Below are 20,598 nucleotides of genomic sequence, written 5' to 3'. Positions count from 1 at the left end.
AAAAGAAAAGAAAAGAAAAGAAAAGAAAAGAAAAGAAAAGAAAAGAAAAGAAAAGAAAAGAAAAGAAAAGAAAAGAAAAGAAAAGAAAAGAAAAGGAGGCATTTGTACCTGCATAAGGCTGATCCAAACTTGAGAAGGTAGAGTCCAGACCTGGAGAGCTGGGCATGTCACAAAGCCCGTTTAATTCACAACTCCCCATAAACAGAAAGAGAGCAGTGAGAGAGGAGTAAAGCAGTTCCCTGCTGGAGCTGAACCAAAACTCTGAGATGTCCAAGCTCTTTGCTATCAGTCCACAAGCCTTTTAAAGCCTCTCTTTTGTCTCCTAGGCATTGCTGCCAACAGCCATGAGGTCACTTTGACTATTTCTGTCTTCATAGCTTCATCACTGAACAGTGTGACAGACATTGTCACCTGGCACTTAAGCACCCTTATTCTTTCCTACACTCTGTACTCCCTCTGAGGAGAAACTTCTCTATTTTAAAATAAGAACCTATACTATATATTCTCACAGCTTCTGTGGTGTAAGCCTCCGGTTAGGAAGGTGCAAACTTCAGTGTTACCAATGCCTTCCTATCCAGCATTTCTGCGCCAAAGAACCCTTCAAAAAGATGAAACTGAAGCAGTGTGCATGTCCAACATGGATAAGCAGAAGAAAACTGAACAGGAGGAAAACAACTTTCCATGCCTGAAACCATCAGAGAGCACYCAGCTCCAGGTAAATATTAAAAAGAAAAGAGAGAGCAGAGGCTTTCATTTCCTGTGTATATCAATTTTCTTCCATGTCTGAGGAGAACCAGTCCATGGTTCAGGTTTCTGTTGTGTACAAGACTGAGGAACATTTAACAGAGGAGCATTAGGACCCTGGATGCCTTCAGTGAAGTTGTTTAGTTGAATTAAAACAGCAGAGGCTGATACCTACACTGAAAGCATGGCTGTGCCCAAGGAGGGTGATGAGGTGTTTGGAACCCAGGGAGTGGTGTTTTGGCAGCACCATTCAGAGCTCCAGGACTGGAGACTGAGAGGTGTTGAAGGATGAGATGCTGATAGTGAGGACTGTGGAGGATGGGAAGGAAAGGAATGGATGGTGCTGGGAATCTGCAAATCTCTGCAGCTGTGGCCTGCTCAGCATCTCTTCACACTTTGTCCAGCTCCTGTCTTACTGCTCCTTTCTGTATTCAGGCAATAGCTCCTGTGAGACAATCCCAGAGCAGTGGCCAAGGACACTGTCCCATAAATCTCCCTCCCAGCAGCCCCAGCCTCAGCAACTCTTGTAGCTTTGTCAGACCATCTCCAGTGTTAGAGGGTCTGGAAAAATGAAGGTCTGGCCATGTCTCCTGAAATCCAGTAGCCATTGCTGCACACCAAGAAGACAACTCCCACAAGGCAACACTGCTGTAGAGAGACGTGTCATGTCTCATGCAGAGGCTCTTAGAGCAAGAGCAATGAAAGTGGTTCAGTGTCTTCTTTGAAGAATATTTACATGTATAGGGATATAGTCTCTTTGGGGAAATCTTGTAATCGTGATACATACTATTGGAATGAAAGTACAGCTCTGTCTTTAGAACATACAAATGGAATAGATAACAGGAAAAGGAAGGATTGTAAAATGCTCATAAATTCTATTGGTGTGATGAATAATTTCTATGGAAATTTTTTTGTTAAGTTCTAAAGCACGTATTTCATGTACACACTGAATTCTGTTGGAAAAAATCCTCAAAAAGGAAAAAACTCTATTAAGCAAAGAAGATTTTCTTCTTCATTTAACTACATTTCCCTGAAGTGAAATTACTTTTGTTACTAATTACAGTAAAGAGAAGTGTAAAAAATATAAATCTTTTCAAGAATGGGCCTTATTAAAAGAAAACATTTTAATCTATGCCCAGGTAAGCTGCTGAACAAGCAGACTTACCTGATGTTAGATACTGTTCATGTTCACTAGGAAACAGTGGTAAATTTTATTACCAAGGTCAAATTCTAGAAAAGCCATTACTATAGAAAATAAGCACCCTGCTGTATCCAGAGATAAAGAGCCTGTTCCTCTCTGAAATGCTACTAGTCAACTGCTTTTCTCAGATGAGGTCACCTAGAATTTTGTTCTTCCAGCTATTTATGTTAGACAAGGTCATTTTTCCATGGCTAATGTTGCAAATATCTCAGTATGTCATTAGAGGCTATAGACGTCTCATACTTTTCATACCTGGAGTCCTTTCAAAATAAGATTTGGATAGGTTATATTGACCTTCTAAGTATTTCCCTGTTGAAAGGTTCAACCTTTAAAGCTTTGATCAGTATGTAAATTGCAAACAGTTAAGCAGAGTATATATTCTTTTACTGCAAAGTAAAGGTAAAACTCTTGGGATAGCAAATGTTTCTCATTCTTGGATATTTGCACTCTTCCAACACATAACCTATGCATAATATAAAACATAGATATGGCTTCAGCTCCAGTTTAGGAAGCTACAGTCCTACTCAAGTCAGCAACACTTCAGCACGTATCTGAGGTTAAATAGTTAAATACTTGTCAAACCAGTGTTTCTTCTTAAATGGCTAGTAATTTTAAGAGTGCCAGTGAGGCACTGCCCCACTGCAATCTCCTGGTTTTGGAAAAAYAGAAATCAGGCTTTCCTGAAGGTGAATTGACAGCCCAGGAGAAAGAAACATGCCCAGTAATTTTATACATTTTGACCATTCTTAGCCATGCTGCTGTTGGAGAGCTCTGTTAGGCAGAGAAGGTGTGGGGACATCATTGTGCATGGGTATTTTAGTCTCACGGTATCCTGCTGGAGACTTGAATAGTTTGTTCACTCAAAAAAATCTCCCTCAGTGTGGTTAGAGTTTGCCTTTCTTTCTGAGCTGGATAGAAAAGTGTCCTCAGTGCAAAAGGTAGCACACACAGCCAGTTTTTCTGTGCTGACAGCTCATGCTTGAGCCCTGGATATTCCCTACACAGTTTTCTCCCAAAGGAGAACTTACTTTTGCCAGGACAGCACCTGTTGAATGAACTAGTGAATCTGTCTTTTGCAGTTTTAGCCCAATTTCCTATGAAAGGTTTATGCAGTCAATATTGCATGTCTTTTGATCTTACCCATTTCATGCTAATAGCTTTTGAGACCATTTGCTAATTTTAAGTATCTGAAGTCGCAAAGATATAAGTTTACATGGAAATAGGAGGCTCAACACAGGAGAGAAACCCCACCATAGGAAGTGTGAAGTCTGAGTGCAGTCTTAATGAGGCATCAAAAACTGTAGAACACACACAASAGAAAGATTATGTTTTCTCATTTTGAATGTGAGAGACAGACATCAGACAGATTTGCATTTACTAGACATGAGAGAATGAGGTATCAAATACAAAACATAAATGAAAAGGATGCCAGAATCTGCTAATTCTGCTGCTCACAAAATTGCTTGATGTCTGACAGCAGGATACCACTGATGGATCATCTTTGTCCTGCGATACATCCAACATCCACATCAGTAATACAGACAAGTATATACTCACCATCTCAGTATGTGGGCTTGATTAGTCCTCTAGCACTTGCCATGTAGTCTTGTTAACCAGATAACTTTAGTCCTTTTTGCAACTATTCAAGCTCTTACTACATTAAAAAATCTAGCCTTTCACAAGGCAATTGTAATACCTTCCATGTGTTAGATCATTTGCCAATTAATACACAGCAATTGCCACTGAATCCCCAGGCCACCCATTGAAAATGGTATTATTGCTATCTCCTGTTACTGCTTGCTAGGTACAACACCCAAGAGAAACAAGCCACATTCACAAAGCTTCACTAGCAGGAATTTGCATCTAAAAATGCAGATAGGAAGACAATAATGTGTRCCCAGGAACTTTTGAGCTCCTCAGTCCAGGTAACCCCCCTCCCTCCTCTCTGTCCCACACACACCTGGGYTTCTCTGGGAAGAAAAAACAGAGAGAAGATGCAAGGTGTCTCAGCTAGGTTCCAGATTTGAATAATAGCAGTTTCAAGGCTGTGGTGTGCCCCACAGCACATACTGCTTGCTCCGTCTAGATGCAGCCAGAGGATAAGATCCACTGACAGAAGAGAAGAGGGCTGGGATTTTTTTATCATCTGTCTCCTTGCCAGTCATATAACATTGAGGTGGAGAGGACCTCTGATTGACAGGTTAGTTTTTAAAGCTCCATGGGTGAAAATATAGAGGTCGTCCTGTTAGATTCAGAAGCCCAGTGAAACATTACTACCAACTTAGCCAGTTAGCTCATCTGACATCATGAACCATTAATAGTTGTGTTTTCTGTTCTATTCTTAGCCAATTGTGCGGTCACCTCACGGTAGTCCTACCTCATCCATATTTCTCCCATTGGAAAAGTCACGTGGAACTGTATCAGGTATCTTATAGAAGCCAATATATACTGTGTTCACATTATTACTTCAGCTGTGAAGTCTTATCTTACTGAGTAGGTCAAAGACTCTTTCTACTTTTTATTAGTTTATGTTGATTTTCCTGTTAATTTTGTTTTCTTCAAATATGCTCAAAAGAACTACTTCATTCACGTAATTGAAGCAAAAGGATTTTATTTTTCTTTTCCTCAGAGCCTATGTCTTTTAGAAGGGTATATTCTTGTTCTTTTTCCCTGAGACCCTTCTCATTATTCCAAGGTACTTGGYAAGGACTGAGGACCATTCTGATACAGTTTTCATTAATTCCTCACATTTGACCTCTATAGAGAAGCTGACTCAGCCTTGTCCTTTCAGTACACTCAATGTATCAAGATATGCTGAACCTACTCGCCCCCACTTCTGTTCCTCTTTCTTTCAACAAGAAGCTAGATTCTTACTTAAGTGGTAAATACACTGATGACATAAAACTTTACATATTTCACAACAAACTGATGTCTGTTCCTATGATGGATTTAAGTRAAACTGAAGAACAAGTATTTGCCAGGTTGACAGTTTGTTCTGTCCTAGCTATCATTTTCTCTCACTTCTCTTGGGTAATGACTGTTGTTTAATCACTCCTTGTCAAAGCCCCTTTATGCCTCACCCTTTTATGCTTCTCCCTCATCCATCACTATCACTTCGTCTCAAAACAATTTCATTGTTGTCCCTGAGCAGACTTGTCCCAACCTTGTCAGCAGCCTTGTCCCATATCACTTTCAGAACTGATGGAAACAGCTGGACAGGGAAAGGGATTCCTGTTGCCTGTTTGCATTACAAATTCTTTCTACTCTGCTCTCAAAACGCTAGAATCTAAAACTACTTGGTTAAGACAGTCTGTGGGGTTATATATATAGTTGTTTCAGTGTGATTATTGCTCTAATCACCTTTGTGATCTGAACTACTGGCAAAATTTCGCTTTTATCCCATTGTTCTCTATCAGCCTTGTATATCGTAAATCGAAGTACAAGTGCACGTGCAAGGACAGGCTATGTTAACTTAACATGTGACAACATAGTCTGAAAAATCAYTAGCTGGGGCTCTGCAAGGACTATGGGAGTGTGAACTTGGAAGCGAACTCTGACACTGCTTCACCAGCAGCAGGATGATAAACAACCTCTGATCATATCTGAGGAACTGTGACCCAGAGTCAGAGTCCCTGTGCTGACAATAATAACATTGAAATAATGCCTGAGTAACTTATAGTTTACCCAAAAAAAAAGCTTCAATTTATACCTTATATAGTGGAAATAAGTGGACAAATGAGCATATATACCTTTTCATTTTGAGGATCACATAGTTTTCCGCCATACATCTGAAAATGCTAAAGATCTTTCCCCTACCTGCAGCTCGATTTATCTTTAGCTAACACATTTTCAGCTAAATCCGTCTCTGTCAAGCTCTGGGCAGCRGGATTGAAGTGAGGTGGAAGGTGGAGCAGAGCAGAGCTCTATCAGCCTTACTTCCAGTGCTGCAACCCACAACATCCTCATTGAAATGCTGGACAAGAGCGATGTTTGAGGGARCAGTGCTGGAGGTCTCCAGTAAGAATACCCTAGGAAGATGGCCAATTGTGRTAATTTTTGAGATGATTCAAGAAAAGAGGAAAAATTCATCCACACTAACCAAGACAGACAACAGTAGTTTATAGTCTCTGTCTTCTGCCCAGTTAATATATTAGCCTGAAAATATCACTTCTGCTCATATGCAAGCCTAAAGGTAGAGAAAGAGGGCTCTAGATACCCAGTGTTCATCTCACTGTAGTCTTTGATAAATACCCTCCAAGTGCCAGCAAATTCAAAGCTGAGTGTTAGTTATGACATGGGGTATTCTTAAAAACATACAACCAGACTGCTACAGCAGTGTATGTAACTGATTTCCCAAGTGGACACAATTTCCAGTTTGATGCATGCTGATGTGAGATCATACTCTTCATCTGTGATTCAACCATGGAAGCTGTTGTCCCTGTTTTCCTAGTGGCTGGCTGCTCACTGAGTAGCAAGGGCCAAGGGTGATTCAGCATTGCTTCACATTGCTAGGAACAGACTTCCTGTAAGATCAATGGTTCAGGCAATTAATTTTAATCTCCTGGTCTGAGCAGAATGCTTTTTTATTTTACTTTAAGGCATGTAGGATGTAGTAGTGGTAGACTATTATGCTACATCTTTTGGTCTCCTAGACTGCAGTGAATGACAAAACAGTAAATTAGTTTAACAGTCACATAACTGTGATCATTAGAGATATAATTGTCAAAGCTGAAAGCCAGGTAGAAAATGTGGCACAATAAGTTCAAATTGCCATTCAAGTACTTCATCTTGTTCACAGCTCCTGTGGCCTATACCAGCTGTAACAGGCTGGGAGATGGCTTGCTGCACTCACCCCCTCTGCAGAGAAATGTGACTGCAGTCACTCTTAGGAGAGGTAATCTCTATGACCCGCTGATGAATAGGCCACTTATTTATAAGCATCCTATCTTTTCAAGTGATGCTGCTGTACATCCGCTTTAAACAAGAAGGATTTCCTTTTCTGATATGGAATGTAGTAACTTTGATGACTCTGCACAGGCAGCCAGGCCCTTATAAAGCAGAGGAGGAAATTTCCCCACCCAGTTTTCCCTCCCTTCCTCTACCATACATGGAAAAGCTCTTGAATCCTAAGAACTAAAAATAGTCCAGCAGATAAGTTTAAATTGAGATATTTTGAAGCACTTCTTGCACTGACACTGTGTGATAGAAAGTTAGGAATAGACTGCTCTCCTGGTATGYCTATCCTCTGCTAACAATTTGTAATTCTAATTGTGAGAAAGGCTGAGGAGCCCTTTGTCCTGTGAGATGATTTTGGATGSGAGTGAAAATACAGGGCACCTCAGAGACCACAGGTGGCTGAGAAGAAACAACCCTGTCTACAGATGGATCCCAAACCTCTGAAGGTGGGGTGAGAAAGACACTGCAGGACCTATGAGGAATCAAAAAACCTCACTTGTGATTACTTGTGACAACTACAGTCTGATTCTCCCTGCCACAAGCTCCCACTTTCTGTTAACTTTCTGAAACTGATTCCGATTTTTTAATGTGTATTTTCTTCTTGTTATCTCTTCCTTTTCTTTTGCACTGTCTAAGTGCCACATAAATAATCTCAGGAAGGGACTTCATTTGGTCCTTTACAATGATGACAAACTGAAGGCCTAATGATCCCCAGTTTTTTCAGGGATTAATCAACTCTCTAAAAAGAGCAAGTTACATTTTTAGTGGGAAGGAAACAAATTCATATTGTTGTTTCTACAGATTAGGCAAAATATTGGCTGTTGGCATGACTGTTCGATAGTTTATTTAAAACACAGCAGAGTTCCTGTTTGCTGGCTGTTCTTACCCCACTGAGCAAAACACCAGGATGCCCTGAGTAATGATGCAGATGGACGTCTTTTTACTTGTAGGGCAAGTTCCTCTGCATTGGGTGATGTGTGGCTCCCCACAGYACTCCAGCAGTCTGCACCAGTAATGCTCTGCGTGGGTTTTGAGCAGGCATGTCCAAGTCATGTGTGCTGTGGAGAGATGGGATGACGTACATGCTTCTCCCACAGGTTGAAAAAAATGAGCCAATACCAATGTGCAAATAGAGCATGAATTTTGGAAGGAGAGAGGCCCAAACCTCACTGCAGRGGCTCTTGGCTCTCTAAGGAGCTCTAAGGCCTTGTATCTTTGCTAAGGAAGAAAAAGCACATCTCGGCAGCTGATGACATGCAGGGCATCATTAGGTGGCACCATCAGCTGCTGCCCATTTTCCTGTGCCTATTTTGCTCCACCCCACTGCTGCCAAGTCCTGATCTTGGGTTGTTGGTACTTGCCACCACACTGTGTTCTGCTCCTGGAGTCAAAGCCTTGCTTAGTGTAAATAAGGGAGCTCCATTTGCTCCCTGTTACTGCGATGCAAAGCAGGTGTCAAACAGCAGTGTCACTTCCAGCAACTACCACGTGATTTGTATCCTCTAAGCAAAGGCAGGGAAAGCAGTTGCACTTTCCAGGAGTTGGTGGAGCAAAAAAAAAATACATATACTGGAGAAATGTTCATCAGATGAAAATTAAGAGAAAATTTGCCAGTAACAATCAGAGTATAAAGACTGACTGCCCATCCTGGTACAACTAGGAAAAATGGTGAGGGAATCGTCCAAGTCACTTACTGGAGCCACCTCAGGTTTTAAAACCTTGCCTGACTTCTAAACCATGATTTTGCATTCCTGTTTAGCAAAACCCAGGAGTGTCCATGTCCCAGAGTGGCCTACTCTGCTGTGGATATTGCTAAGGAAAGGCAGAGGAACAGAGCTTTAAATGCTGCTGTCTCCATTGGAGCGTAGTGCAGCTATAGGAGCTGGGGCAATGTTAGCCCAAACATCCTCACCAAGGCTGCATCTTTCCGGCAAGAGATTCTCTACCACGTGCCTCCCGTGCCAGCCCATAACCTCTCTGCAGTGCACCTCAGCAGTCCCACATCCTCCTGCATTCATAATGGTGTTTATTCCAGGAATAGGTGTTCCATAGTTCTGTTCACCACATAAAGAACACCTTCCATCCTTCTTCCTTACTTGCTTCCTTCCTCCATAGAGTCACTGGCTGCTGAACTTGACTTCTGTTTTAATTGCTGCTGTGCTCCAGCATGATCAGGGTGTAGTTTTGTCTTCTCATTTATTGACAGGATCTCTAACCCAAGAAAAGACCATATGAATTACCATCTGTGGCCGAGTAACTCCTACATAAGGATGCCCATGGCCAAACATAAACCAAAAAGAGGGTGAGCAGTGAAGGAGTAGTAAGAGAATAAAATATTACCTCAGTCTGCAGTGCTTCAGGGAACCCTAACTGTAGCTGGCAATATTATTGCATCACCTCCTGCCATGGGGTATTACTTTGCCATCAGAAATGCTTTGAATTAAATACATAGCTATCCTGAGATCCCTCTGTACTGATGCTGTCCATGGAAATAAGTCTTGATGTAAAGCAATTGCTCTTCCACTGCTAGGACTATCAGGTAGCAGGGAGCAGCTGAACATGCCTTTCTCAACATTCACCTCATGCTTGTACATTATTCAAAGGGGAAAAAATAGCTTCATCTTCAGCGAGGCTGAAATTGCTGATTTCTTTCCTGTCCTAAGGAAAATGAGTGCTTAAGACTGGGAAGTAGTACAAGGCATCAGGTCAGGTGCACTGCCCAGCAGAGCCAGACATAAGGGACCCAACTGGACTTCTCCTCTTAACTCTGGAAAGAGCAGCACAGTGCTGTGTCTGATGGAAGTGCCTAGATTTGAAAGTTACCTCTATAGCACTCCTTAGGCAGAATAGATAAAAAATATTTAGCCCAAGGGAAAGAGAAAAGAGAAGTTTAATAGTTGCCTTGCAGTATTATCTGGCCTGGGTAAAAGTCCAGCATTTGAAGCAGAGGATCAGAAGTTGGAATGCACATGGTTTCTTTCTGATTTGGTCGAGTAACTTTTCTGTGTCTGTGTTTCTCATTCTGTCCCTCACTTAAATCACTTTTTTAAAACCTGCTTTATTTCTAGGCTCAGAGAAGTGTGACTTAGTCTRTCCTTCTACACACTGAGGTACATATATGAAAGAAAGTCGATGATTACCTTGTTTTTAGTGTTACTAGATAGGTCACAAGTGTGAAATCAGATAACATCTTGTTCTGCCTTCATGTTTGGGTTTGAAATACTCTGTGTAGCAGAAACCAGGAAAGATATTCACAATTAAGGTCACTTCAGGTCCATCCCCCATACATGACACTACATTTTTCAGAGCTTTACTCCGTGTGGAAAGGTCTTGACTATCAGGGATTGCACTACAAGGAACTGTTTCAAGAGCTGATTTACCAGCYCCTGCTTGTCTTTGCTGGCAACTATCCACTGCCAACACCTAAAAAGTTATAAATTCTACCTGAACTCACCAGCTACTGCCAGTCATGAGCACCCTTGCTGGAGTGAGTGCCTGCAGGGAAAGTTGATGTAGAAGAGTCCCTTCCTGAGCTGGACAGGGTGAGAGAAATAAATCAGTTACTGACAAGACTTTTACAGCTATGCTGTCTGCAAATTCTCTCTCATCAATCCTTAACTGTGTAATACTGCAGGCCTCTGTGCCCATGAAGAGCTGAACTGAACAGAGGACTCCTTGGAACCTCTTGAAATGAAGTGTCCTGTGCTTGACACACAGGTAGCTAAGAAACAAACTGAGCTTCCGTAAGATCTCTAGAAAGCTAGAGAAATTTAACCTCCAAGTTCTTTCCTGACACCATCATGTCACCTGAGCCTTCTTAGCGCAAAGTGTTGAAGAAACCAATGACCTCCATCCTTTTTCCAGCACACAGAGGTGCTAGAGCATAGCTGGTTATATGGCTGCAGCCTCTATGAGTGACTCACAGACCCCAGACCCCAGAGCCTTTCTCTTATCTGTTCTTGAGATGTCTTAGGTGAGGTAGACCTCAGTGCCAAAGCTGTGGGAGGAAGCCTCAGTCTCTGCAGRTCTGATGAGACTCTGATCCTTTGCAAGCCAGTGGAGTTAACCCACCTGACATTTGCAGGAATCAGGCTTTTGGAAGGAGTTCCAGCACAAGAAAAAGGCATGGGTGAAGGGCAGTTTAGAGGACTTACTGGCCTGCTTGGCTTTCTCTGCATATGTGGTGGTTAGGTCTTCATCAATGGGATGTTCCACTGGCCCCACCATGGGGATGAGCTGGCCTTGGATAGCCTTGGTGGAATGGGGCAGGAGCATCGCCTCTGGAGAAGGCTCCCGTCCCTCTGCTGACGGTGGCCGCAGCTGTCCCTCGCTGTCTGAGAATGGAGTCTCTGTGCGACTGCCAGGCAGGCAGACAATCTCCCTCTTGGCCACCCCGCTGGAGCTGGCCAGCTCTGCTCCTCCCTGCACAGCAGCCTCAGGCATGCTCTCATAGCCACTCTGTTCAGACAGGGACACCTCGTCCTGGGGTGCATCCGCCCTGCTGTCAGGTGGGGACCGCGGGCTCTTCTTGCGAGCTCGGCGGTGTTTCTCATGCGCCACGTTGTCAGCATCACTGTCTGTCTCACCATAGTAGGCCTCACTGTCTGGTGGGGACGTAAGGCTCTCCAAGTGCCTCTGTGACCTCCGTGGCTGTGAGGGCTGTGCGGTGGCTGGGGCTCCTGCTGGTTCAGAGCTGAGCATCTGTGCYGGAGGGCTGAGCAGGGATGGTGGAGAGAGCACTCGCTGCCCTGGAGAAGGGGAACGCTGGAGCCATGGGCCAGTCTGGTCCCCACCAACTATCCTGTGGGGAGAAGGAAAAGGGGTGAGTGAGGTTTGGTTTGTGTGACTAAACTGGAAGGAAACCCTGACCTGAGAGAGGGCTGTAGATTGAGATGGTGTTACAGATGTCCTTCAGGCAGTACAGACAGCTGAAGTGTAGACACCAAGGACAGACTCATCTCTACATCAGCTACACATGCTCATTCTCATTTTCTGCTTCACAACTCTATGGAAACCAGGTGTTAAACACTCAAAAATCAGAATGCCCTAAGACCATAAAAAATCTATTGAGCTTAATCAGCTCCTCAAGCATTTCTCCTGGAGAGATGAATTCCTGCATAGCAAGCATTCCCCAGGACAGTGAGACCTACCCCTCAGGCAGTGGGCTGTCAGCAGAGAACAGCTGGTGCTGAGCTATCACACTGCACTCCAGCTGCTCCTGCAGCTGAGACTGCACCGTGGAGCTGTGTCAGCTCTGCACATCCTGGCACCCCCAAACTGCTTTAGTTCAGACTGAGCTCTGAAGAAGTCAGTGATATTCGTTGGCCTTGATCTCTACTTGAGAGTAAACAGCAAGTACTAGGATATAAAGGCCCAAGTGGTTTTTGGGATAGCACTCTAGTATACGATGGTAGGATAGATAACACTGTAGTGTTAAGTGGAACTGCTTTACAAGCTATCTACAARTGCCTGGGTTTTGAAAACCATGTGCAGTCATGCTGGCCAGCTCAATCCATGGTGGCATTTGCCTTTGGCTTAGACGTAGCAGCTTCAAGCCTCTAAGACATCTGGAAGGATGAAAAACAGAACAGTCCCTCCTCTCCTTTAAAAACCCAACCAGGTAACTGAAAAGCACAACTACTTGTAAACCAGTTTCTCTTGTTCTGCACTGTCAGTGTCTCTCCCTTCCTCTTTTTCTGAAATACATACTCCAGRATCTCCAGCTACCTCCCCTTTCTGGCCAGGAATGATTGGTGTTTTCTCTGGAAATGTAAATATGAAGTGGTAATAGACATGTGATCAAGAAAGCAGGATTTGATGATTTCTTCAGTATTCAAAATGAAGCCAAGTTCATTTTGTTATTTCCAAACCATCCAGTGTTGGGTCCTAGAGGGCTGCGAGAAGTCTGTCTTTTTCATTTTGTTAATTCAAAGTGTGCTGATTTTGACCCATTAGAATTTGCCCTGGCACCTGTTGGCTGCAGATAGGCTCCAATGGTGTGAGATAAGACCTTGGCAAAGGTCCAGGAGCTGTTCTGGACCCTGTATAGAACTTACTCATCCCACTTAATCACAGCTAGGGTATAGAGTGAGCACATCAGAAGGCACCGACATTTCTSTGAAGATCCTACATGTTCAGGCTTTCCTTCTCTGAGCACTGCCCACCTCTGCTCCTGCTTTACAGATGACAACCAGTGTGGCTGTCCCTCCCCACTGCTCACAGTGCTCTCTCTATCCTTTCAGAACTGCAGAAAATCACATCTCCCAGTCCTTTTCACCAGGGCCTGATTTTTTGAGGGTGATTTCTGTTTAGGCAGTAATGTGGACTAGCTGGGACCTCACACAGCTTTGCTGCCTTCATCTTTATAGGATTATTCATTTATAGCCTGGGCTGCATCCAGCATGCACTGACGCACTGGGTTAACTTAGCACAGGGAGGATGAGGAACATTACTGRGACTATTTTTTGTCTTTAGATTTGAGCCTAATCTCCAATATTCTCCTGAACGAGAGACTGGTGCAGATATTTCTTCCCATAAAAAGGGGGCTCAGCCACACACCTCTAATCTTAGAAGTCAGTACAGACTGCAGGACTACAACAGCCCACTGTAATAAATACTTGGGTAATCTTGTCTTAACTATTCACTATGTAGTCAAATCAGTTTCTACARAACAGTTACTTACGCAAAATGAACCCAAGTGTCTTGTTACTTGCTGAGCTGAACTGGCCCCATGGCTTTCTTGGTTACTAAAYAGCTCATTCTTTGCAGCATAGCCTTCATACTTCAAACATTTCCCTTCAGCTGGAGGGACAGGGATGTCTGGGCTCAGTTCAGCCCCAGRGCCAGCACAGACACAGGGCAAAACATTGAGATGGCCACATGTTAGCCATCTTAGGTCATGAGTAAGTGCTCCTACTACACCCTGCAGTATGGTGAAACCAAAGGCTTCCTTCCTGCCTCCTTTCTGGTGGATGTGGATAGCTGCTGTGCTGGATTAAACCACGCTACTGTGTGCACTGGCACAGCACTGGCACTTGGGAGCAGGTTACCTTTTCACTCGGATGTTGAGCATGCCGTTGGAGGAATCGATGATCTGCATGGCATTAGCGTGGGACAGGCCAGCACATGACTTCCCATTGATAGACACTAGAACATCATTTTCCCACAGGCCTCCGCGGCATGCTTTGCTTCTCTTTCGAATCTGGAAAAGCAGGAGAGAGGATAGGGATGAAGGGAAAGAACTGCAGCTGTTTAGTTCAGTTGCTTGTCTCTTGCTGGCCCTCCTATTGCTCCATTTCTCACAGAATAAAGTAAGGTCTAAGACTACTGTGCTGCCAGGGTGGAACATTAATCCTCTTCGATAAGCCCTGGCTGTGCCTTTTGGTCAATGTATTCCTGCTAATTCCAAGAACTGCTCTGCTGTGCATAGGCCTGAGCTAATCACCAGCCCAGTTCAAGTTCTTTAGTGCAGATGAAAGACTCAAGAATATCTACATGTTCTTCTTCTCTTGTTCCCTGTCTGCTAAGTTGCTTAAGGAGTCTGTATTTCAGAGAGGGAACAGACTATGCCTGTACATGACCATGTGTCCTTCTGCATGCCCCTACTGTACTTCCTTGGTATGGTCCCTGACTCATGCAGAGCCTCTGCAAGTACCATCCTCAGGGAAGCTGACGCTGGGGAGAGGTGGTGGTTCCAAGGCACATTCTGTTGTCAAGCATTCCTGCTCCAGTGGCTTTGGTCAGTGTATTTCTAGACATGTGCATCAGGCCATATGGTGTCCTGTTACACAAGAGTGAACTTGGAATAAATCTTTAGCCTTAACAGGAGCTGTGCAGGATATGCATTGCTATATCTGAGAATGGAGTCAGAGTTTCTAGTTCCAGGCTAGCTCCTAGATCCAGCCTCTCATGGCCATCTTGCATTAAGTGTTTCCTCTCCCTTTCATTCCATCGTCCATCAGTTAAACTTCTTAACAGCCCAGCCTAGCCYTTCTGCTAGGGCAAGCAAGCAAGCAAACCAAATGCCCACTCAGCCAAAACCCACACACCTCTCCCATATAGGCAAGCAATAGGGAAAATCTTGTAGGACAGTTTGGCACTCATAATGTACTCATTTTCACATAAAGGAATAGGCAGGTAAAAACACTGGGTCAGAGCAAGTCAGGACCAAGTTACTATTACACTAGATTTGTAGATTCTTCTAGACTATTTCTTCAGATCTTGCAGTTAAGTGGAAGACAAATTAGTGCAGAGCTGTTTAACAGAGGGTGCAGTGAACAAACTGTCAGATCCCTGCAGAGGGGTAATACCCATCAGGACACCTTCTCCCATATCACACAGCCTTGCTGCTCAAGACACCAGACTCAGCTATAACATCCCACAAGCTACTTTGCCCACATTCCCATGGCAGCTTCAGGAAAGAGGAGTGGATGTGGGAGGATTGCTGTCCTGTCATTGTTCTTGCGGGAGCAGGAGAGGAGAGAGCTGGAGCCATAAAGAGGACCCATGGATGGCTGGCTTGTGTCAGGGCCCAGGCCCTCTGCACCCATGGGGTGTGTAAGTGCCCTGGGCTCGACCCTGCCAGCCTGCATGGAGCAGACAAGAGCAACACTCCTCCCAGGTCAGCCTGTCAGCAGGACTGAGAGGTGTTGGTAAAGAAGATGGAAAGARGGCTATGCTTGAAGTTGTTTTTGAGTTCACTGGCACTTCTATCACTCTGTAGCCTTTCCAACTTGACCCCAAATCTTGCCTGCATGCTTAAAATAGGGACTGGCTCATCCCAGCTGCCACATCCATCAGCCTCTGTCATTTTAGCCCTTTATCTCTCTCCTTGTTAATATAAGCCTGGAATTCTCATGTGTAGGTCTGTCATGAACTACTGCTGAAGAGCCACTTTTCTGCTGTTACAGTATAAMTGCTGCTTCCTGATGCTTCCTCCAGATGCAGCTGTTAACTGAGAAGAGATAGCAGACATATCTTCCAGTGCTGCCTACTGACATAGCAGCTATGAAAAGAGTTAGGAAGTTCAAAAGAGGTTAAAAGGAGATTCTCCTGGAATTCCCCAAAAGACCAACTGCTGCTCCATTGCCAAGTGCTTGGTGCTTAGTACTGGATGGGAACATACTTGCTGAGTATCTCTCCCAGTTGTGGAGCGAGGGGACTGGGGCTTAAAGGCTGTCAGCAGGTGTTCAGAGCATTCCTCACATCCCATGGTATTCCTCCCTGCTCACTCAAACCAATTGGATGTAGGCTGGTGACCAGCCAGAGCAGCGACAGTAAGCTTTCTGCAATTCTCTTATCCCTCAGTACTGCAAGTCTCTGCAGGCAACCATTTGGGATTCCCAGGCAGAGAGGATCAGGCTGTGCTCCCAACACTGCCTGCTGCTGCTGCTGGTACCTTTATATCAGAGAAAGCTGATGGGATGCAGGCAGTCCATGCAGGCTAATAATCATGAGCAGGCAATGCATTTTTCTCATGGTTTGTGAGGATGCTGGGGTCTGGCTTGGTCTGTGCTCAAATTTTACCGGAGTGACATAAAGCCCACACACTAAAGTAACTCTTGGTACTTCAGTGCTCTATAATCCAGGAGGGACTTTTGCATGCCTCTATTCCTTTCTGGGAAAACAGGAGCAGGTCTCTTCCGGTGCAGGAAGAGACCTATAGAGTCTGAAAATGGCATGTTTCTGGCTCAGTCTCCCGCAAGATATAAATCCTCCCTGGAAGTTTGTGAATTTGCTTCCTGAGATCAGAGGGAAATGAACTATCCGTAGTTTTATTTTTATGCCAAACCCCTACCCCACTGCATTTGCCAGGGAGRAAGGCAAAGGGGTTAAACAGAGAAGAGGATTGTGCAAAGAAGGATGGGACAGGACTAATCCACAGCAGGGTGCAGGGTGCTGGCGGCTGCAGAGCCTCTGGACAGAGACCAACACAAGCCTGACAGTTTTTATCTGACTGCCAGCTCTGTGCTGTAGAGACTTTAAGGACAACCCATAGCCTGCACGTCTTGAGWACAGCAAGGGAAGCACTGAGCCTTTAAAGCCCCAGGCCAGGGYGGCTGCCCAGTCCAAAATCCAGGCTCCCTGCCCATCCTGAAGGTTAGGCTGCCCTCAGGCTCAGCCACTTGCTCCTCGTGTCCAAAAGATGCCCTCTCCTGGGCACACAGTGAGTCACATGAAGTGTCACTAAGGGAGCTTCTGTTTAAGCTGCAGACAGGTTGGAAAGTGTCATTCAACAGCTGCTCTGAAGAGATGGGGAAAGTTGGAAAAAGTGGCATTTCAAAGAGAAAACCTCTCTGCTCCCTGTAACACTTATCTGGAGAGCTTTCTCGTGCAAATGAGAAGCAGCACTGGCAGAGTGTAATATTAAAGTGGTCAGGGCAAGCTCCAGCCTGGCCCTGGAGGATTGCACTGGCCGACCTTATAGCACATACTGGTGAGGACTGGCCTCTGCTTTTGTGTGTGGGGCCCCATAAATTCWGTGAGTCTCTTGTAACTGACTGTTACACTTTCCATCCCATGCCTTAGTGGACACACTCCCCCATGGCATACTTTAACTCATGGGAGAAACGGATTTCAGATGGATTTAGGAAATCCCAATTTCAGARTCTTATGGATTTTTGTTACTGGAAATACAAATCAGTGTGAAAAACTGGAACACACGCAGAAAATTGTCCATCTCCCTGCCCTCTCAGCAGAAGTTCTGTAGCAACAAAAGAGCTCTTGTCAGAGAGGTTTGGGTGTCTGCAGCACCTAGGTACATGCACATACACACACGTTTTCTTTCATTATTTTTCCTTCCTCCCACTGATTATGTTCAATCAGACAGAATGGAAAGGACAGAGGCAGCTGAGATAAAAATGGGAAAAGGGTAAGGCAACAAATGAAGAGGAAAGGAATAAGAAAAGGTGTTAAAAGGAAGGTCAGGGCTAGGAGWGGCCAGGAAGGCCAGGGTTGAGATCAGACTTTAATAGTACAGTACAAGTTTCCTTGGCAGACAAAAGGACATGCTGACTATTGGACCTGTCTTGAGGAATTCAACCTAGCTTTCAGGAACAGAATGCAAGAGAGGAGGGGGTCAGATGCAACTTGGCAGCATCTGTCTTTYAGTAGGGACTAAATTTAGATAGTGGTATGTGGGGCCTGAACACATGCTGGGATGCTAAGAATAGAGTAATCCTGATAGTAACTCAGTGGCTTCACATCTTGCCTGAGTACAGCCCAGAAAACCTGTCCTGAAACTTAGCAACCACTCTCCCTGCTGGCCAGCACTGTTTCTTCGTAAAGAAATAAGCTGTGGGTAAATAGATGTGGTTTGCAGTGCAGGTTCTTGTCATCCATCTCTCGCCTTGCCTCCCCAAGCCACCTCCCACTTCCTCTCACTGAGAGAGCTCAGCCCATAAGGTAGGAAGACAAATTACATTATCAGTTGCCCCTAATCTCCTACAATCTTTCCAACAGAAACCTAGCAAACTMAATCCAAGTCAGTGCTGTATACTGAATACAATTCATCGTTCCATCCAATGCCCTTTCACTTTCTGATTGCATCTCTACTACTAATGGTTGAACAGCAGTGGTCTTAAGTAAAATATGCCTCCATAGTATTTATGCTGAGAGAGGGCAAATTAGAAGAAGACATACTTACTATTATTTTGATAGACTGAGGATCACTTTTGTTTGCAAAAACATATTGGACACAGCATTCACAATATTGCAAGAGTGRGTTACTGCCTCAAAAGATAGCACTCACTAACCCAAAGACAGCCTCTCAGCAATAGTCTGAGGAAGGTAAGCACCATTGTTCTATGGCAGCAAGGACAGGATTAGCCACAAGTACGGATTAGAGAAGTAACCCATTCACCTGAAGGATCCAGGGCACTTCATACAAAGCCCTTCCTGTGCCTCACAGCATCTTTGTAGTCATCTTGTAGATACGAATGTACATCCGAAACCAGGCTCAGCCTCCACAGATGTATTCAGTAGCTCTAGCCAGTAGCAGGCTGAATAATATCAGTGAATAAACCTGAGCTMTGGACCACAAGTACTGTGGCATTAAGCTGTTGAAATGATCCTTGGCATATCTTTGGTTCAGACCAGCTATTGATGTCCAGAACAATTCCCAGGCATGGTTTGGGAGCTAGAACAGACCATTCCCAGAGCCACTGCTTGTGGGCATGTGGCCATTTTGTTTGGCAAAATAGAAAATGCTAATTGCTGGGCTTCATTACACATTGTAGCTGCTGGCATAAGTGCCAGAGAATGGTCCCAGATACATTTAATGCACCAGGTATAGGTGTAGCATGTTTGGTTTTACTCCAATTTCTCATCAAGAGATTTTTTAGATCCTTGGAAAGTTCCACCAGTGCCACAGCATGCGCTCCCTCTCTCACTAGCAGCCAAGTGTAGCACCTGCCTAAGTACYGACAGGCCATAAAATAAAGCCAGGAGCACTCCCAAAGCAGCTTGAGGCACTCCAAAACCAGCATTAGTGACTRCTACAGACTAGGCCACCAGCAGTGCTTTTTCAGGTGTGACAGCAAACATTTGCAAAAACAGGTAAGAACAGCCTGCCCACTGAAAAGGGGAGARGAAGAGAAGGTGCTTGCAAATCTGGAAGCCATCAGATCTATTTGGGTTAGAACTGGCACCTCCAKCAGGAATAATGTCACATGAGCAAAGGAGAATGGGACAAGCAGCCAGGCTTTGTGTCACAGGGAGCAGTGACATAGCAAACAGGCAGCAAGGATATCTTCTTGCAGAGGACACATAAAAACAGTTTCAGCAGAGAAACAGACAGGAAAATGTGGGGATATGTGAGAAAGAGCTAAAGAGGAGGTGTGATGAACTGCTCTTAAACAACAAAAGCACTTTTGGTTTTAGAACCAATGCAATCCTGTGTCACTGCTTCCCCTAATAATTCCCCTAACATTGCTGCACAGTATTTGTACAGAATAGTGAACTGAAAAGGAGTCTCTTAAGCTACCAGGGCCAATCCTCCATAGTTTTCAGAGGCCATATTGTTTACTCTAGTTTATAAACTGACTTGAAAGCCTTTCCAATTATTTTTCTAGATTGGAAAGCCATTGTTGAACCTCCCTAGTTAGCTGTTCTGTGCTGACAGTGCTGTCACCTATATTTGAATGGTGCTGCTGGTATTTGCTCAACATCTATTTGTAGACTGCAGTCACCTCTTTCAACATTGTGCTAGGTGAAAGAAACCATCTATCCTCCCCTCCTTTTTTGATGGCTGCTCTACCTTATATTCATTTTCTCATAAGTGTATGATTCTGYAAGTATGGTATTTCCAGTGAATTTGTACTTGCGCATCAGACAGTAACATCAATGTCTTCCTATCTCTGTTAGACAAGGCTACCTGAGGCTCATTTGTTTACCTTTGCCTTTTTCTCAGAGATTCATCATTTTGCTGGCTTATTATTAGTGATGCACTAAYATGCCCATGTCCTTTGCCTCTACTATCAGTACCATCTGGAAAGGCTCAGTTTCCTCCATTTTGTCAGTACTGTTAGTACTAGTGCTGGAGGTAGAAGTGCCTTCCTTCCTTTTTACAGAAAGTAACTGGGTTTCCCCCTCACTGAATAAATCTTCTTTTGTAGAAGACGCACTTGCATCATCTTAAAATTGCCTTGTTCATGTTCGTAAAAAGTATTTTAATCATATAATTTCATGTTAGGTTTCTA

At 44.2% G+C, this 20,598-nt stretch overlaps 1 protein-coding gene across 1 annotated transcript in view; it reads right to left on the bottom strand.

Moving 5' to 3' along the window:
• SYNPO2L (synaptopodin 2 like) overlaps positions 1 to 20,598 on the bottom strand; it is a 30,217-nt gene that overhangs the window by 4,756 nt on the left and 4,863 nt on the right. Inside the window, exons 2-3 of the mRNA XM_057377050.1 lie at positions 13,951 to 14,102; positions 11,056 to 11,702 (exon numbers count right to left, since the gene is read on the bottom strand). Of these exons, the coding sequence (XP_057233033.1) occupies positions 11,056 to 11,702; positions 13,951 to 14,102 (799 nt within the window). The remainder of the gene's footprint in view (positions 1 to 11,055; positions 11,703 to 13,950; positions 14,103 to 20,598) is intronic.

The sequence above is a fragment of the Malurus melanocephalus genome, unplaced genomic scaffold (assembly GCF_030028575.1).
Source record: "Malurus melanocephalus ecotype Western Australia unplaced genomic scaffold, MMel_1.1 scaffold_299, whole genome shotgun sequence".
Taxonomy (NCBI): Eukaryota; Metazoa; Chordata; class Aves; order Passeriformes; family Maluridae; genus Malurus; species Malurus melanocephalus.
This window is presented reverse-complemented; position numbering and strand designations above follow the sequence as displayed.